This window comes from Marmota marmota, unplaced genomic scaffold (assembly GCF_001458135.2).
Source record: "Marmota marmota marmota unplaced genomic scaffold, marMar, whole genome shotgun sequence".
Lineage (NCBI taxonomy): Eukaryota > Metazoa > Chordata > Mammalia > Rodentia > Sciuridae > Marmota > Marmota marmota.
This window is the reverse complement of record NW_025999871.1, coordinates 341,165-361,052: the sequence shown is the minus strand read 5'-3', so window position 1 is coordinate 361,052 and position 19,888 is coordinate 341,165. Positions and strand designations below refer to the sequence as shown.

Sequence of the window (19,888 nt, the reverse complement as noted above, 5' to 3'; positions counted from 1 at the left end):
TTTGATTTTTATTTATTTATTTTTTAAATTTACATGTATGATTTTACTTCAACATTCAAGGTAATCCTCTCCATAAACCCCATCCATAACTCAGAATTCAACCTAACACTACCCATATCCATGAGCCTTTTACAAAGAAATTATAATTATCACTTTGAATACCCATGTATATTTTTACACATATATTCCTATATATGTTTATATACATTCACACACACACACACACACACAACCTCTCTTGGTAACCAAAATACTACATGTAAATTTTCATACATTTTAGTTATATATTTATAACCTATATCTAAAACAAATTGTAAACATCCATCTCAACACAAAACTAACTATATAGAATTCCAGATACATATAAATAAATATTTTAACGTACATTTTACATATATATCCATATTGTATTTATATATTGATATAAACGTTCAAACCCTAACTCTAACCTTAACACTTTGTCACAACATAGTCCTGTCCCTACAACTGCAGCTCAACAGAAACGTCTACACATATAGACCAGATCACTTTACATGAATATACCTATATATTTGGGGATATAAATTTTTAAATTCAAACATAAAATCATTTCCATAGGCAAACCCTAAATTTAACACATAACATAAAAATACTGTGTAACTTTAAAATATCCATAGGTAAAATTATGTATATTTATAAACTGTCATATGTAATTTTAATTCTGTATTCATATTTATATGCATATATATTGGTATATGTATTCCAGTGGTAAACCTCACCATCAGCCTAGTCCCTAACTCAAAACTAAACCTAACCTACCCATAACTATCAGTCTTCTATATAAAAATTATTACTTTGAATACCCATATATATTTTTACATATATATTCCTTTATGTTTATGGAATGTATATGTATGTATTCTAATGCTAAACAAAAATCCTACCTATAAATTTTCATATATATTCAGTTACATATTCATAAAATACATCTAAACAACAATGTAAATATCCATCTCAAAAAAATTAACTATATGCAAATCCCTATACATTTGAATATTTTCACTTATATATTTATACTGTATTCATATATTTGGATAATAAAATTCAAAACCTAAACTAATGTTATCTTTCTACACTTACTCTCATACCTTACCTACCAATATACCTCACAGAAAACTTTATACATATAAACCATAAAGTTTACATGACTGTACCTATATATCTTCTACCTTTTTTGTGGAGATGTCATTTTGTCATTCTGGCAAATAGAATTGCCCTATGTAGGAAAACAATATACAAATTTATAGGTTTTTAAATTGAGCCTCCATAAATCCATAGAAGTTGTGTTTCTGTGTAGAGCCTTTGTTTGCTTCTGAAGTTATACTCTTCCCCTCTCTTTAAGTGTAAAGGACTAATGCATACCAAACATGGTAGGTACTCAGTAAAATCATTTGCTAAAATATTAAATGCTTTACTCATATAAAATACTAGTTTACCTCCAATTATATGAACTGAAAATAAAGTGAATAAAGTTTGTTTTATAAATAGTCTATGCTGTAGTTTCCACTATAATTATAAAGTATTGGAAGGAAATATATTTTTGTGTCAAGGCAGATTTTACTATACAGCTTTACTGAGATATAGCTGACTTGCAAAAATCAACATACATGTAAATGAATAATGTGAAATATTTTGATCTATGCATACACCGGTGAAACCATCACCACAATCAAGAATGAACATCATTACTGAAAGTTTGGGGTCCTTCTCACTTCTCCCCCATTTTGTTCAATCTCCTTCCCCATTCCTATGCTACCATTTTGTTTTCTAAGTAGATTTGTTTGCATTTTGTAGAATTTTAATATAAATGACATCGTACACTATGGACTGACTTATTTTTTAGTCTGCTCTTATTCTATATACTTACTTTGAAGTCATCTATATTGTTGGTTTTCAGTAGTTCATTCTATTTTTTCTTTCTTGGGGGGTGGTTCTGGGGGGTTACTGGGGATTGAACTCAGGGCTACTCAACCATTGAGCCACATCCCCAGCCCTAACTTTTTGTATTTGAGAAGGGACTCACTGAATTGCTTAGCACCTCGCTTTTGCTGAGGCTGACTTTGAACTCAAAATCCTCGTGCCTCAGCCTTCTGAGCCGCTGGGATTATAGGCATGTGCCACCATGTCTTGGAAGTAGTTCTTTCTTTTTCTTGCTGAGTAATGTTATAGTGTATGGATATGCCAACATTTGGTTATCCATTCACCTGTTAAATGCATTTGGGTTATTCACTGTATTTGATTGTCACCAATGAAACTACTGTGAAGAATCTTTGGACACATGTTTTATTTCTTGGGTAAATATCTAAGAATGGAGTTGGCCATATGGTAAGTATATGGTTAACTTTTTAGAAAACACTGTGAAAGTATTGCAAAAAGGTCCTGTTTTACATTCCTACTAGATATCTTTGTTCTATACCCTCATCAATTTCTGACATGGTGAGTCTTAAATTTGGTACTCCTTTGGGTGTATAGTGCTATCTTATTGTGATTTTAATTTGAATCTCCCTAATGACCTGTGATGTTGAACTTTTTTGTGTGTCTTTGAAGAAGTATCGATTCAAATTTGTCTTATTTTGGAAGTTGTTGTTTTTCTCATACTAAATTTTGAGAATTCTTTATTGTTTTAGTCCTTTTTACATTGTTTAATAACACAGAATGGGTAATTTTTTCAAAAAAAAAAAAAGAAAAGAAAATTATGTGGCTTATGGTTCTAGAGGCCGGATTAAAGGGCAGTACCTGGTAAGGACTTTGTCCCTGTACTTAACATGGTGGAACACATCACCTAGTGAAAGGGAATGTGCTCTTGAGAGAGGAAAAAAGGGGTCCATACTCCCTTTTATAAATCCACTCCCATGTTCAGAACATAAATCTACTATGACCTAACACCTCCCATTAGGCCCCTCATCTCAACACTATTGCCTCAGGGATTAAATTTATAAGATGAACTTTGGGGGACACATCCAGACCATTATTATTTATCATATTAAATCCTGAAATAATGTAGTAATAGCCCTCCAGTTTTATTCTTTTTTTAAAGTTGTTTTGGTGTTTCTGAGTTCTTTTCATTTCCATATGATTGTGTGTGTACTTTGCTGGGTTTGAACTCAAGGCCATCCTCTTGCCAGATGTGCATTTTACTACTGAACTGTACCCCTAGGCCCTCTGTATGACTTTTACAGTCAGTTTATCAATTTCAAAATAGCTGGTATTTTGATTGGGATTGTGTTGACATTGTAAATCATTTGTGAAAATCTAATGCCTTAGCAGTATTGAGTTTTCTAATCTATGATTGCTATACATTTCTTCACTTACAAAGGACTTGAATTTTTCTTAGTATTGTTTGTAGTTTTCAGTGTACAGGCCAGATTTATCACTGTTTTGTATGTAAAGTTATTAGTTGTATTTGGAAACAATATCTTTATTTTTTTTTACTTATTTTTATGTGGTGCTGAAGATTGAACCCATGTGCTAGGTAAGTGCTACCACTGAGCCAGAACCCCAGCCCACTATTTTGTAATTTTGATGCTGTCATAGATGATATCATTTGAAATTTCAATTTCTTGATCATTGCTAATATTCAAAATACAACACATTTTTTCATATTGATCTTCTACATGCAACCTTGCAAAACTTACTTATTGGTGGCTTTTTTTATATCTACCATTCAATTTTTACATAAATAATTACATGATTAGCAGATACAGTTTTACTTCAGCCTTATAAGTCGTTTATTTTTCTTGCCTTATTAAACTGACTGGAACCTCCAGCATAATGTTGAATGGGAGTGGAGAGAGTGAACATTTTTGCTTTGGTTTTGAGTTTATGGGGGAACCATTAATTCCTTTACCATTGAGCATTTTATAAGTATTCTTTATCATGCTAAGGAAGTTCTGTTCTTTTAGTGAGTTTTGTTTTTTTTAATCAAGTGTGGATTTTGCATTTTGTGAAATGCTTTTTAAACTGCAGCCATCAGATGATCATAAAATTTTCTTTTAGCCTTGTAAAAATTATGAATTTACACTGATTTTGGAATACTCAACAAACCTGGAATTAATAGCATAAACCTTACTTGTTCATTATTTTTTTTTAATTGTTGAATTTGATTTGACATTATTTCATCCTTAAATGTTTGGTAGTATTCGCCAATGAATATCTGGTTCTAAAGTTTTCTTTGTGGAAAGTTTAAGTATAAATTAAATTTCTGTAGTACACAGTGGTCTGTTAAAGCTGTTTTTTTCTGAATGTACTCTGATATTGTCTTTGCATTGTCCGTTCCATCTAGTTTGTTGAATTGATTGGCATAATGTTGTTCAAAATATTCCTCCATTATCTTTTTATAGATTTTTTTAGTTATGGATGTATGCAATATCTTTATTTATTTTTATGTGGTGCTGAGGATCGCACCTAGTGTCTAACATGTGTGAAGCATTCATTTTGCCACTGAGCCACAACCCCAGCCCCTCCTTCATTATCTTTTTATAATTTATTAGGGAATGAATTATCTACAGTAAATTTCACATTTTATATTGTGTGTACTTCTATGTGTTTTGACAAACACACACAGTTTAGCTACCACTAAAATCAGGATACAGAATAGTTTTGTTACCCACCCAAAATCCCAGTGACTAGTCAACTCTCCACTCATAGTCTTTGGTAGCCACTAATAACTTTTTCTGTTACTGATTTTTTGTTTTTGCAAGTACATCAAATACTCTCATCCCTCAGTATGGCAGTAGTTTCTCTTAGGGATTCTAAAATCTGCATATGCTCAAGTTTCATATATAAAAAGGCATAATATTTGCATATATCCTATAGACACATAACTTTCTGTATACTTTAAACCATCTCTAGTTACTTTTAATACCTAATACTATGTAAATGTTATGTAATAACTGTTATACTTTGTTGTTTTAGAATAATAACCAATAAAGAGGTTGTACATGTTCAGTACACATGCAGTTTTTTACCAGATATTTTCAGTCTACTGTTGGTTGAATTTATGGATCCCAAACCACAGCTACAGAGAACCAACTGTATATAGAATGTAGCTTTTTGTATTTCATAAAGGTTGTGTGAATGAGATTTCATCATGCAGTAGAATTCCAGTATCTGTGTACATCTTATCCTAGATGAAGAACATTCCATTTGGGGAAATTTTGAATAAAGCCCCTGTAAACATTTTATGATCCATATCTTTTTAATACATGTAGATATGTGTGATGTTTACACTTCTTTCCAGATAGTAGTAATTTGTGTCTTTTCTTTTTTTCCTGATCATTCTGACTAGAGGTTTATAACTTCTTCTGTTTCTCAAAGAACCAACTTTTGGTTCATTGCTTAGTCTGTTTTTTCCTTGTTAACATTTCCTTGACCTTTGCTCTTAGATTTCACTCCCTTTATTTGCTTGCTTTGGTTTTCTTATTTTCTAGTTATTAAGGTAAAGCCAAAGATATTTATTGACTTGAAACTTTATTTCTTTACTAATATGGGGATTAGTACTACAAACTTTCTTTTTTAAAAAAATATTTATTTTTTAGTTGTAGTTGGACACAATACCTCTATTTTTATTTATTTATTTTTTTTTATGTGGTGCTGAGGATCCAGCCCAGGGCCCCCCATGTGTGAGGTAAGCACTCTACCGCTGAGCCACAATCCCAGCCCCTATAAACTTTCTTTTAAACATTGCTTTAGCTACATTCCACAAAGGTTGATATGTTAGGTTTTCATTTTCATTCAGTATAAGATGCGTTCTAACTATCCTCTTGATTGCTTCTGACTAGAAACCATTGAGTTGATATTCAATGGGATTGATACTTGCAATTTTTTTTAATAACTATTGATTTCTAACTTAATTCCAACATAATTTTATCAGAAAGCATCCTTTTATTTTAATCCTTTTTAATTTATTGAGATTTGTTTTATGACCTAGTACAGAATTTGTCTTGATAAATATTTCTTTTGCACTTGAATGTGAAGTCTGCTGTTACTGGGTAGAATATTCTATAAATACTAATTTGGTCAGGTTTGTTGATAGTATTGTTCACATCATCTATATTCTTTCACATTTATTTCTTGTAAATTTAGGGAAAGGTTCTGAAATCTCTTATGGATTTGTCTCCTCTGAAGTTCTGTCAGGTTTTGCTCAAGAATTTTGTCATTTGTTGCATAAACATCTACCATTGACATAACCACACCAGCTTTGTTTTTATTAGTGTTAGCATTAATATTTTTATTACATTTTTCATTGCCTTTTTCCCATATGCCTTTATATTTAAAATATATTTCTTATATGCAGCATATGTAAGTTGGGCTTGCTTTTTAAAAATGCAAATCAGCTATTCTTTTCAGGGTATTTAAGACATTTAATTTTAAATCGACTGTCTTTATGACTTTTTTTATTCATCCCAGTTATTCTTCTGTATTCCCCCTGCCTTCGCCTTCTTTTGAAATAATTACAGGTTTTTAAGTGTCTAACCCATTACAGAATACCTTTTAGTAATACTATCTCAATCCTACCAAATGTGAGTACCTTAACAGCAATACACTTTTATATTTCCCCCACCCATCTTTTATTCTTTTATTGTTAATTCTGCTTTAAATTATCAATTGTCTTTTAAAGATATTTAAAATATTTTCAAAGTATGTTATTTATCTATATATTCATTGCAGGTTGAGCATCCCTAATCTGAAAACCAAAATGCTCTCAAGTCCAAAACTTTCTGAGTGCCCACATTCAAAAAATTCTAGACCTTCAGATTTAGAATGCTTAACTGCTAAAGTCCATATGCAAATATTTTAAAATCAAAAACCTATGAAATCTGAAATGCTTCTGGTTCTAAGCATTTGGGATAAGGTACTGAACCTTTATTCTTTCATTCTCTATTCCTTCGTGTTAATGCAGATTTTCATTTGATATTGTATTTCTGGTTCCTAGAGAATTTTCTTTTATTTCTTATTGTGTTATTGCTAGCAGTGAACTCTTTCAGCTTTTCTATATCTGAGAAAGTAGTGAGCTTTTAAAAGATATTTGTGCTGGATTGCTGGGATATTTTTTCTTTGCCATAAATAAATAAATAAATAAATAAATAAACCTTGTTAGTGCAAGAATATACATAGGTGAAATGGTCAGATCATGAGAACTGTAATGTAATCAGCCCATACTAGTTGGAATGGACTTGACTGGATGGTAACTATAGGGGAGGGGTAAGTCATTGGGAATGTGTCTTGGCAGGACGTCTCTGCCCTATACCCCACCCCACCTTCCTGACTCTTCCATGAGCTGAGCAGCTTTTCTTCTCTGGGCCCTTCCTCTATGATGTGCTGTATTACCTTAGGCTCAGAGCAATGGAGTTGGCCTTTGGCCCTCTGAAACTATGAGCCCCAAATAAACTTTTTCTCTTCTAAGTTGTTGTTGTTGGGTTTTTTGGTCACACAACACAAAAGCTGGCTAAAATACTTATCTTCTCTTGTTTGATTTGTAGCTAGAATTCTCCTGACATTTTATCTTGCTTCTTCTGTATGAAATGGACTTTTATTTTTTCCTTTCTGGGCGCTTTTTGGATTTTCTCTTTATGCTTTCTTATTTTATGGAATTTTTAATCATCCCCCCCACCCCCACCCCCGTTTTGGGAATTGACCTTAGGGCTACATACATGCTGAGCAAGTGCTTCACCACTTAGTTACACCTCAGCCCCCCTTTTATGGAATTTTCATATGTTTGGGTTCATTGAGCTTTTTGTATCTGGGGGTTTATAGTTTTCATCAGATATGGAAAATTTTCTGCCTACCTGAATCTTTTAACAGCTTGAAATACAATTCACCCAATTAAAGTGCACTTTCAGTGACTTGATTTTTATAGAGTTGTATAACATTTACCACAATCAATTGATAATATTTTCATCAGCCCCAAAAGGAACCTTGTGCTGTTAGCAGACATTCATTCCCCTTAACATCCTATAACTCAACAACCATTAATCTGCTGTCTTGGTGGTTTTTTGACTATCCTGGACGTTTTGCAGTAAATGGTATATAATACCTGTTATTTTATGACTACCTTCTTTGATTTATAAATGTTTTTGAGGTTTATCCATGTTGTTGTATGTATTAGTACTTCATATAATATTGTTATGTGGAAATACCATATTTGTTTATCCATTCACCAAATGATGGACATTTGGATTGTTTCCAGTTTGGTCTCTTAAAACAATGTTTCCATGAACTTTTATGTGGATGTGTGTTTTCATTTCTCTTGGGTATATACATAAGAGTGAATTGCTAGCCCATATGCTAAGTCTGTATTTGACTTTTTAAGGAACTGCCATACTATTTTCCAAAGTGTCTGCATCACTTTTTTTTTTTTTAATTTTTACTGCAGCATTACAAGGGTTCTAGTTTCTCTGCTCATTGCCCATACTTATCATCTGTCGTTTTTATTATGTACATTCCAGTGTGTTTGAAGTAGTATATCATTGTGGTTTTGGTTGCATTTCCCTTGTGGCTAATGACATTGAGCATCTTTTCATGTGCTTTTTAGTCATTTGTGTAACTTCTTTGGAGAAATTCAGATTTTTTTTGATCATTTTTAAATTGAATTGTCTTTTTTTTTAGTTATAAAAATTTTATTTTAAATATATATTCTAGATGTAAGTGTCTTATCAGATTTATGGCTTGCAAATATTATTTCCCACTCTGTGGATTCTCTTTTCCCTTTTGATATCCTTTGAAGCACAAAAGATTTTTAATTTTGATGAATGTGGTTTTATCTAATTTTTCTTTTATTGCTTGTGCTGTTAGTGTCACATCTAATAAATCATTGTCTAATCCAAGGCCACAGAAGTTATGTGTGTTTTCTTCCAAGAGTTTTTTGAGTTTTGTATGAGGTAAGGCCCATCTTCATTCTTTTACATGTGAATATTTTTTTTTGTCCTTGCCTTTATTTCTTAAACTTCTTTTTTCTCCCCACCTCAATCCTGTTTCAGGTGCTACTAATACTGGACTGTTTAAACTTGTCCTAGACTTCATTAATGTACTTTTCATTGTTTTCTTTCTTTAATTTTGTATAGTTTCTCTTGCTATGTCTTTAAATTAACTAATTTTCTTCACTGTCTATGTGCTATTAATCTCATTCTGACTGTTTTCATTTTAGATCTTGGATGCAACTTTAGAAATTCATTTTATGTGTCTTGGCTACCTGTCATTTCTATTTCTACTTAACATAATTGGCTAGCTTTTTGACATATGGAGTATAACTGTTTAATATCTACAAATGTTATTATTATCTTTTGACTGGTTTATTAGGTTGATTTTTTTTTCTTCATTATGGATTTTATTTTCCTGTTTGTTTATCTGCTTGGTGTTTTTTTTAAAGAAGTGCTAGATATGAATTTTTATTGGATGATACATATTTTTGTGTTCCTATTACTAGTCTTGGGGTGCAGTTAAATTACTTAAAAACAGTTTGATTTTTCAGAGGCTTAATCCTAAACTTTCCTATGTGACACCAGAGCAGCCATTAGTGTAATGCTAATTTTGTACCACTAATAAGGCCCAGTGCTTTGTGAATTAAGAGATTTCTCCCTTTGACCATTGGGAACACAGTCTAGCCTTGGTTCTATGTGAACCTGATTGTTGCCTTACAATCCTTTTGAGTGTTTTTTCCTCTCTGGCAGTTTCTCTCATTCATGTGATAATCAGTGCTTGAAGGGAGCCTTCTTGAAAACTTGTGGGAGGGGTCTTCTTCACATCAACAGACTTTTGTTCATTTCTCTCTAGTACACTGCCTTCTTGAATTCTAAGTCACCTTGGTTTCCCTGGACCTTTTCTCCAGAACTGGGGAGATCACTGTGCTCTAGCTGGAATCCCCCTCCCTGCTCTGCTTCTTCCTGTTATAATAAGAAGTTAACTGAGACTACTATAGGGCCTACCTAGTTTGTTTCCCTGCCTTTGAGGGATAACTCTGCTACACCAGTAGGTTTCTAATGTAAATTTTGCAGGTGGGATGGTATATGTTGTCCCTGTTATTCCACCTTGATTAGAAATCTCAAAGTTTTTTAAGACATCAGAGGATTAGTCAGTTCTCAAAAGCTCTATTTCTGTCACATCTGTTTGTTTCATTCACATTAGAATTTGAACCATTAAGGAGATTATAGAGAAAGTTATCAAGTTGTACAAACTGTTGACCTCTTAATCAAGAAATGCCAAAGTACGGATTTAATATTGCATTAAAAGATGTTGTCATTCTGTTTTTAGTTAAATCCTATGTCTACTAGATTCTGTAGTTAAACTTAGTATCTGAAGTATTACTGGACACGTATATTTGTTTTTACATAGTACAAATTTTGTTTACTTAAAGGATTCTTGAAGTAATCTTTGCTTGGACCCTCTGATTTTAAACTCATCTAGACTGAGAATATTTTGTTTTCGTTTTTGTTTTGAGGCAAATTATTTTCTGAAGTACAGATAAGAACAGCTTCTGAGATACTAGAAATTGATTTTCTATAAATCTAAATCAATCATGATCAGATGTTGAATTTATCATAAATTATTCATATATTTCACTCATCTGAGATCATTTTAAAGACAAATTCTTGCCCATTGTATTTTAAAAACATACAGTCTAGCTGGATGTGGTGGCGCATGCCTGTAATCCCAGCAGTTTGAGAGGTCAAGGCATGAGGAATGGCAAGTTCAAAGCCAGCCTCAGCAGTTCAGCAAGGCCCTAAGTACTTTGTCTCAAACAAACAAACAAACAAACAAAATTAAAAAGGGCTGGGCATGTGGCTCAGTGGCTCAGCATCCCAAGTTAAATTCCTGGTACCAAAAAAGATAAAATAATAATAAATAAATATATTGATACAATGCTTTTAAAGTTTTTGTTTTTATCTGCTAAGTAGAGAGCTTATAACTTAATGATAACAGTGAATTGTTCTAGAATAGATAAGATTTCCTGTTAACCCCTTTCCACAATTTCTTGGATAATAATTTAAGTTGATCAAAATATGTATTTAATCCACAGATTAAATTATAAAGACTACTATATAATACTTGACATTTTTTTTCTCTTACAGGAAAAGTAAGAAGCTTAAGCTCATCTTTGTGGTCACTAACTCACTTGACAGCTTTGCATCTGAGTGACAATTCCCTGTCCCGCATTCCTTCAGACATTGCCAAGCTTCACAATCTGGTGTATCTGGACCTGTCCTCTAATAAAATCCGTAGTTTACCCGCAGAACTCGGAAACATGGTATCACTCAGGTATGCAGACGAATTTTAGTACACATTAACTATATACCTCCTAAAACAAAATATAGCATTTGTTTTGTTAGGAAACAAGATTGTCCATTTGATGGTGTTGCAATAAAAGTAAACATTAACTGTATTCTTTATTAATTAAAGTTTTTTGAGAAAATTAAATACCGGTTAATAGTTCAGTAGATCCATTGCTTGAAAAAATTTTATTGCTGTTTTGAGTAATGTGCTTTATATTTTAACCAAAAAAATTTTTATTATTATTATTATTATTTTTTTTTTTTACAAAGTGAAGTTAGTAACCATAAGGCACGTGTATTTTCTCATATCATCCTTAACACTGGGTCTAGGTAACATTGCCAATTAGACCTTTTTTGCAACCCCAGGGCTTTTATGTAAAGTCTGGACATGAAAGAAGCTAGAATTAGTTATTCAATTTGAAGTCCTTGCAGTATGGTAGATAGGATTTGGAGTCAGAATTCAGGTTTGAATCTTGACTTTGCCATTTACAGGCATGCGTCTTAAACTGAGATAAGGTTTATCTGAGATAATGAGTAAAAAGCTACTAACACCCTGCCTATACCATATTTTTAGGATTATATAGTAGTCTCTGTAATTTAATCTGTGGATTAAATACATGTTTTGATCAATAAATTATTATCCAAGAAATTGTGGAAAGGGGTTAACAGGAAATCTTATCTGTTCTAGAACAATTCACTGCTGGCATTTTTCTAGGCTTAATTATTGAATTTTATGCTGTAACACATTAACTTACAGGAACTCTTTTCCCATGTAATGTATTTGGAAATAAACAGGAATCAATTGTTCAGAACTAGTTTTTCTTGTTGAATTTATGGCTTCACAGACCTCTGGTTTATCAGTGTGTAACCAAGGTTCATTTAAATTTCAGCAAGGATTGTAAAAGTAGTTCTCTTCACACTTAAAATGTGACAAATAAAACTCAATATAGGAAATCATCGGTATCTCAGTATTGGGTCTCTGGTTGTTTTCTTCCCTTTTAAAGATTCCTATGATATTTATATTGTGGTTTTCTATGCAAAACAAATCATTAAACTACTCATTAGCTGCTTTTATTTCTAAAGTGAAACTTCAGTAAATTTAGAAAACTAATAACCATAAACTTGTTATTCTCATTTGAATTGGCACTCCATGATCATTTTAGTTCTCTTGTAACAATGCACATGTTAGGCTTAATCATTTCCACTGTCTTAAACTTGCTTAGTAGACCACACACGTGCTAGACTATTCACTATAGTCTGTGGACTTGGGTAAGTTTGTAAGCTGTGCGTTTCCAGTCTGCAATGAGATAAATACTGTGTTTGAGAGGAATTTTTTTATACATCTGCCCATTTTTCCTTAATTTTTCTAGTAATTCATTGTTTTCTGTATTTTACAAATTTGGTTCGTGGTAATTTTTTTTTTTAAACCTCATATGGCTGGAGAAGCCCAATTTAGATATTTAGAATATAATATAAAACTTTTGTTCTTAGATACTTAGTTTCCTAGAAATTACATTGTTAATCTTAACTGTTAAAGGTAAAATATGTCTTCTGACTTCCTGGAATTTTTACATCAACAGGGAGCTCCATTTAAATAACAACCTGTTACGAGTTCTACCTTTTGAGCTGGGAAAACTGTTTCAGTTGCAGACTTTAGGCCTAAAAGGTATGACTTCCATATTTGTGCTTCTTTTAGTTTTTATGTATGTCTTGGAATCTAAAGAAGCCATAAGAGGGGCTAGGGTTGTAGCTCAGTGGTAGAGCGCTTGCTGTGAGGCACTGGGTTCTATCCTAAGCACTATATAAAAATAAATAAATAAAGGTATTGTGTCCATTTACAATAATAATAATAAAAAAAAAAGCCAGAAGAGAATCCTTTTACCACGGAATTTTTTATTTCCTCCAAGCCTACTTTTTCTCAAATACCATTAGTTTCTTAGATGCATCCCAATGGCTTTCTCATTCGTCTGTTTAGCTGTAGATTGTCTGCTAGTTTTGTGTTCATTTTTGCTCCTAGCCCAAACTAGTTTGCTCTTCTAGCCTCTTTTTTAAAATCAACTCTGTCCTGTTGATACATGTCTAAGTTCATACTTAAAAAAAGTATTTCATGGTGTCATAAACACCTTTTTAAAGTTGTGCTCATATCTCAAAAACTGGAGACTCTGATAAAGCACTACAGAAAAATTTTGACCATTGGGATCTACTAATGCAGGTGAGAATCTGAGGGTATTTTTTAAAATTTCATTTATAAGGACTTGATTAATATATTAGAAACTCAGGCATAATTGATCCATCAAGAACTATTATGAATTTTTTTTAAGCCAGTAAGATTAAAAGTCAAATTTTAACAATATGTCAAAAACTTAATTTTTTTTTTTTGTAACCACATTAAGTGATTCTTCACCAGTTTTGGGTAGGTGTGGATACACAAAACTTAATTTTTTTTTTTTTGTAACCACAGTAAGTGATTCTTCACCAGTTTTGGGTAGGTGTGGACAACCTACCCTACAACTTCCTCCCAAAACAAAGGTCACTAATAAACTCTGAAGTGAAAAAATACTAATAAAATATTTACAGCATATATGAAATCATATTCATTAAACATCAACTTTGTAAATGGTTCTTTGGGAAATAAGTTTTATGTGTGGGCTGGACTGACTGAGGCTTCTTAAAATTAAAGTGAAATGTAAGCTGAAGGTACCTTTTTCTGTTATATCTTTCAGCCTAACTTTTTCTTTACATTCTGTTTTTAAAATTGAAGCGCAGAAAAGTGTAGTATAGTGCATTCGTATTCTGAATATCAGAATTAACTATTAATATATTGTTAACTTTTGTGCTGATTAGTATTACTTTTGTTTTTGATATTAGGAATTGAACCCAGGAGTGCTTAACCACTGAGTCACATCCCCAATCCTTTTTCTTTCTTATTCAGAGACAGGGTCTTGCTTAGTTACTTAAAGCCTCACTAGTTGCTGAGCCTGGTCTCAAATCCTTCTGCCTCAGCCTCCCAAGTCGCTAGGATTACAGGTGTGCACCACCATGCCCAGCTTATGCTAATTTTTTAATGCTAAAGAAATAGAACATTAGAGAATGTTGAAGCCTTCTCTGTTCCTCTTCAAGTCTTTTGTATGTCCTTCCAGTTCAGGAGTTTATAACCTCACAGCATCTGACTTAAAAACTGTACTATATATTCATTAAGAATTTGCAAACTTTATTTAAAGGTCTGGTTATCAGTCATCAATTAATGTGTATGAAACTCCTGAAAGTAAACTATGGGAAGGACAGTGCACTCTTTTATGGCAGCTTTGTTCTTGATAATCTCTTGCTCTTTCATTCCAAAAAGATCCTTTACTATTTCATGTTTTACACCTATGCTTTTGTTTCTTCCTTGGAGATAACAGTGTTATCTGGACTTTTTTTTTTTTTTTTAATTTTAGACATCCTTTTGAACTGTGTTACATAAGTCTGCCTGAATATTAGTTATCTTTTCACAGATTTCTGTGCCAGCTACATCTTAAAGTAGTTATGTCATCCTTACTCTCTCTAAAACTTTATTATTGATTCACAGGTGTCCTATTATTTGGAAGAGATTAAATGTTGTATCATAGCACAGAGTGATGTCTGTTTGCTATATTATACATTCTTCCAGAGGCAAAGTATTTCTGCTTCATGAATCAGTTTATACCATTGTCTTTAAATTTGATCATGTAGAGTTACCATGTTTCACTTTTTTAACTCCCTCTCGTTTTTCCATATTCTTTAAAATTTTGCAACAGTAAAACACAGGACTGTGACCTTAGGTGCTCATTTACTTTTTGTTTTAATCTAAGCTTTTTATTTTAATATATTTATAGATTTACATGCACTCGTAAGAAGTAATGCAGAATAATCCTTGTACCCTTCACATGTTTCCTCCTAACAGTACCTTTTAAAACTATAGTGCAATATCACAAGCAGAAGAAAATTTCGTGAAATGAGAGGTACAAAGGAACAAATAATTTACATATGAATCTAAAAATTGTTGAACTCAAAGGCCAGAGTGGTGGTTACCAGAGGCCGGGCAGCTGAGGAGGGTGGTGTTCAGATAGACAGGTGATCTACTGAGTAGCATGGTGATCATAACTAATAATGTATTTCAAAATAGCTAAAACAATGCATTTTCATTCAATCTCGGATCTTGGCACCAAAAAAAAAAAGTGTTTTCAATTTTCTTTCCATATAGAAATAAGTATTTGAGATGGTAGATGTTAATTAGCCTGATTTGATCATCCCACAACATATACATGTATTGAAACATCACATTGTACCCCATAATTATATAATTAAAATATAGAACATTTTCATCATCAAGAGATCCCTCATGTTTCTCTTTTATAGCCATGCTCACTTTCTTTTCACCCCAACTCCTTCACTTCTAACAACCAGTGATATGATCTCCACTTCAGTAATTTTGCTTCAAGAATGTTACATAAATGGAATCCCACTGTATGAAATCTTTCAAGTTGGCTTGTTTTTATTCAAGTTATTCATCAGGTTTTTGTCTGTTAATAGTGTGTTCTTTTATATTGGTTTGTAGTATTTCATCGTATTAATGTCTCATGGTTTAACTATCTATTGAAACTGTTCAGACAGTACTATTTTACATTTCCTACCAGTAGCATATAGGCAATTCAGTTTCTCAGCATCCTCATCAGCATTTGATATTTTCATTATTCTTATTTTCGTCATTCTGATTGTTTATGTCATCATATCTTGTGGGTTTAATTTGCATTTCCATGGTGGCTAAAGATAGTGAACATCATCTGGGCACACCTGTAATCCCAGCAACTCAGGAAGCTGAGGCAGGAAGATCACAAGTCCCCATTTCAAAATAAAATATAAAAAAAAGACCCAATGGCAGAGCTCCAGTACTTCTCCATCCCACTGCACATAGACATAGATAGTAAACATCTTTGCGTGCGCTTGTCATCTGTAGTTTTTCCTCTCTGAAATATTTCTTCTTGTGTTTGCTCATGTTTTAATTGGATTGGTTTTTTTAACTGTTTTCTAGATATATGTCATTTATTGAATAAGTGGTTCATACATATTTTGTCTCGTGTAGCTTGTCTTTTGGTGTCAGGAAAATATTAGCTTCGTGTAATGAATGAGAAAGTGTTCCGTTATCCTCTGTTTTCTGGATGAGATTCTGTGGAATCCATGTAACTCATATAAATATTTTATAGAATTTCTCCATTAAAAACATGTGGGACTGAAGAACTCTTCTTTAATAGCTTTTAAAATAATTTTCTTAGTAACTGTAGGTCTATTCAGTTTACCTGTTTCATGATGGGTAAGTTTTTTTTTTTAGAAACTTATATCAACATTTTTTATTGGTTTTTTTAACTTATACGTAAGAGTAGACTCCATTTTGTTCTAAGTATTAAACATGGAATATATCTTGTTCTAATTCAGTCCCCAGTACCTTTCTTTCTCTTTCTCTCTTCCCATTCCCTACTTCCTTCCTGCAATTAATCTCTCTGACATTTATTCATAGTTATTTTTAAATTAATTTCTTGTGGAGGTACTTGACACAGTGAGATTCACTGTGGTATCTTCATAGATGTACATAGGAAAGTTATGTCAGATTCATTCTACTATCTTTCCTTGTCCCATCTGCCCTCCCTTCCCTTCATTCTCCTTTATCTACTCCACTGAACTTCTATTCTCCTCCCCCACTGATTGGGAGTTAGCTTCCACATATCTGAGAAAACATTCAACTTTTGGTTTGGGAGGATTGGCTTATTTTATTTTACATGATAGTTTCTAGGTCCACCCATTTACTGACAAATGTCATAGTCATTCTTATTGACTGAATAATATTCCATTGTGTGTGTATGTATGTATGTGTTTGTATGTGTGTGTGTGTGTGTGTGATATATATATATATATATATATAATCACATTTGGTGGGTAAGTTTTGACAGTTTGTTTTTTTGAGGAAGTGTTCCATTTCATCTATGTCATTAAATGTATGTAGGTAGAGTCGTTTGTGGAAAATACTCTTATCATTTTGATTTCTGCAGGGTCTATAGTGATATTCCATTTCACTTGTGATATTGTTAATTTCTGTCTTTTTTCTTTGCCAGTCTTGCTAGTAGTTTGTCAATTTTATTGATTTTTTTCTCCCCAAAGTAATAGCTCTTTTAAAAGATTCCTTCCTTCTTTGAGTTTATTTTACTCTTTGTCTCTAGGTTCTTGAGGTGAGAGCATATATTATTGAATCGAGTTTTTGTCTACTTATTTCAGTTGTTGAGAGAGGGACATTAAAGTCTTCTACTGTAATTGTAGATTTATCCATTCTTCTTTCAGTTTCAGTCATTGTGTCATTCTTCAGGTCCTGAGATGTCTGGTCATTCTGTCTTCTCTCCAAGTTTCAGAATCTTATATTTGTTCCACATTACATATGCGTGGTTTTTAATTGTACTTTGTAGGAGGAATAGGGAAAAATATATTTATTCCATTCACCCTGAAGCAACTTCTCTCACTTATATTTGTTCCCTACTTCTAAGGAGGCAATGTCATGTTTTAATTGCAGAAGTTTGGTGGTGGTGGTGTTATCTTTATCCTATGAAAATTATTTTCTTTTTCCAAGTTGTAAAGAGCAGATTAATTTTAAATTTAAAGGAATTTCAAAAAATGAAGCAGGTACAGTGATGGATACCTATATTCCTAGTTTCTCAGGAGATTGAGGGAGGAGAATTGCAAATTCAGTGCTAGCCTACAATTTAGCAAGACCCTCTCTCAAAAATAAAATCTTAAAACAGGCTGGGAATATAGCTTGGTGTGTAAATCCCTGAGCTTAGTCCCCACTATTACAAAAAAGGAATTCCAAAAAGCAAACACATTGGGGGAAATGGCACCATGGGTTTCAGTTGTATTTATTAGAGTCATAAATAGATGTTTGTTTGGGGATAGTTTTTAATTTATAAAGAAGGATTTCAGGAGAGAGATTCAGAGTTGGTGGTTACCTCTATCTACATTTTTTACATTAGATAGTAATATAATCCGTATACATCTTGTTGAAATAGGCTGCTTTACCTAGACTGAGAAGTTTTTGCTTGGCATAATTTTCTCAAGATATATTTAACAAAGGATTCTTATAATTTATAGGATATGACCAAGTGGAAATATAAAATTGCTGTAGTAGAAATAAAATTTGTGTACTTCTGAGAACATGGCACTCCTGCATTTTGCCTTTTTTGCAAAGACATACTTTGTACTTAAAATAGCACATCTTTACTTTTATGATTTTTAGAATCCTAAATCTTAAAACTGGAAGAGATCCTAAAGGTCAAGTAACTTTGCCATTTTTTTTCCCATGATGTAATCCAGCTTCTTTGAGTGATATTCTGCTACCTCACAGGCTAGCGTACTTCACCTTAAATACTTCTAATACTTACCAGTGTCTTCTGAATTAGACTTTCCTGTTAGATCCTATCCATTTGTCCCCATTCTCCCTTCTGATTCTAGTATTCACAAGAGAATGGGTGAAAAGCCATTTTTTTTCCTGTGGGCTGTGATGATTCTGATATAAGTATCCTTTCATTCTTCTTTACTTGATGTAGTTAATAGTTAAGATCATTGATAATTTTATCTGCTGTCTTCAGTCTAGATTTTCTAGTCTGTGTTATGTGAGCTGTGGCTCCAAAATAACACATACTACTTGTGTAGCATGAATAGGAACTTGGCTGGTTAAAACACTGCATTGTGCTATAGTTCTCATTTGTACTTAAGAAGTTATTCTGAGAGGATTTGCAGCTCTTGAAGTTACTTTTAAGTCATTTTGTTTGTTTTTATTTTTGGCATTTGCATAACAGTTGTTGAATTTACAAATGGCTCATGGCCCTGGCCCCAGATATTTTTCCATTCCTTAGTAGGTTAGGTTTTAAAGCAATCTGCCCCATCTTGTTACTTAGTTCAGTAGGGTTTTTAAAAACTTTGTGCAGTACTTGTATTTGCGATTAAGATGTTTTCTTGAAACCAACAGTTTATGGCATTCTTGAATTTTGATTTCTTTAATTTGTGATAGTAGTTGTCATCTTTCCCTTCTCTGTTCCTTCTTCCCAACCTGTACCATTCACTTTAGATCATTGTAACCATCTCTGTTACTGAAAGTGTTGATGAGGCAGGGTCAGGTACAGAGCGTTATTAAAACAATTCTATTTTATTTTAAAATTTTTGGTACTGGGGATTGAATCTTGGAGTGTTTTTACCACTAAACTACATCCTCAGCCTCTTTATTTTTTGACACAGGGTCTCACCAAGTTGTTGAGGCTGTCCTTAAACTTAGGATCCTCCTCCCTTAGCCTCCTGATTAACAGGGATTACAGGTGTAGGCCACTGGGCCCCGTGTCGAGCAATTCCAGATTAGCATCAAATCATTAATAATAAAATTTTTTTAGTACCTCTGTATAACATGGTAGAAATTTTTATTTTCACATCAAAACCTGAAAAAACAATCTTTTCTATAGTTTGGTAGGTTACTAGTAACAATAATATCAGATAATTTTGAAATATTTTTATACTTATCTTGGTTTCGTTTA

The 19,888-nt window shown here is 32.6% G+C and overlaps 1 protein-coding gene and 1 long non-coding RNA gene across 8 annotated transcripts in view; both read left to right on the top strand.

Annotated features, from left to right (window-relative positions):
* Positions 1–19,888, top strand: part of Cnot6 (CCR4-NOT transcription complex subunit 6) — an 81,078-nt gene that overhangs the window by 47,998 nt on the left and 13,192 nt on the right. For 6 of the 7 annotated variants that reach the window (XM_048784549.1, XM_048784529.1, XM_015506422.2 and 3 more), the window contains exons 3-4: positions 11,106–11,292; positions 12,887–12,972. In XM_048784549.1, coding sequence (XP_048640506.1) covers positions 11,106–11,292; positions 12,887–12,972 — 273 coding nt within the window. Of the gene's footprint in view, positions 1–3,493; positions 3,512–11,105; positions 11,293–12,886; positions 12,973–19,888 lie in introns of all 7 variants that reach the window. The other variant, XM_048784569.1, reaches the window with a different exon arrangement.
* Positions 12,979–15,575, top strand: LOC125610979. Its single transcript, XR_007341090.1, has 2 exons — positions 12,979–13,723; positions 13,796–15,575. It is a non-coding gene; the product is annotated as an uncharacterized LOC125610979 (long non-coding RNA).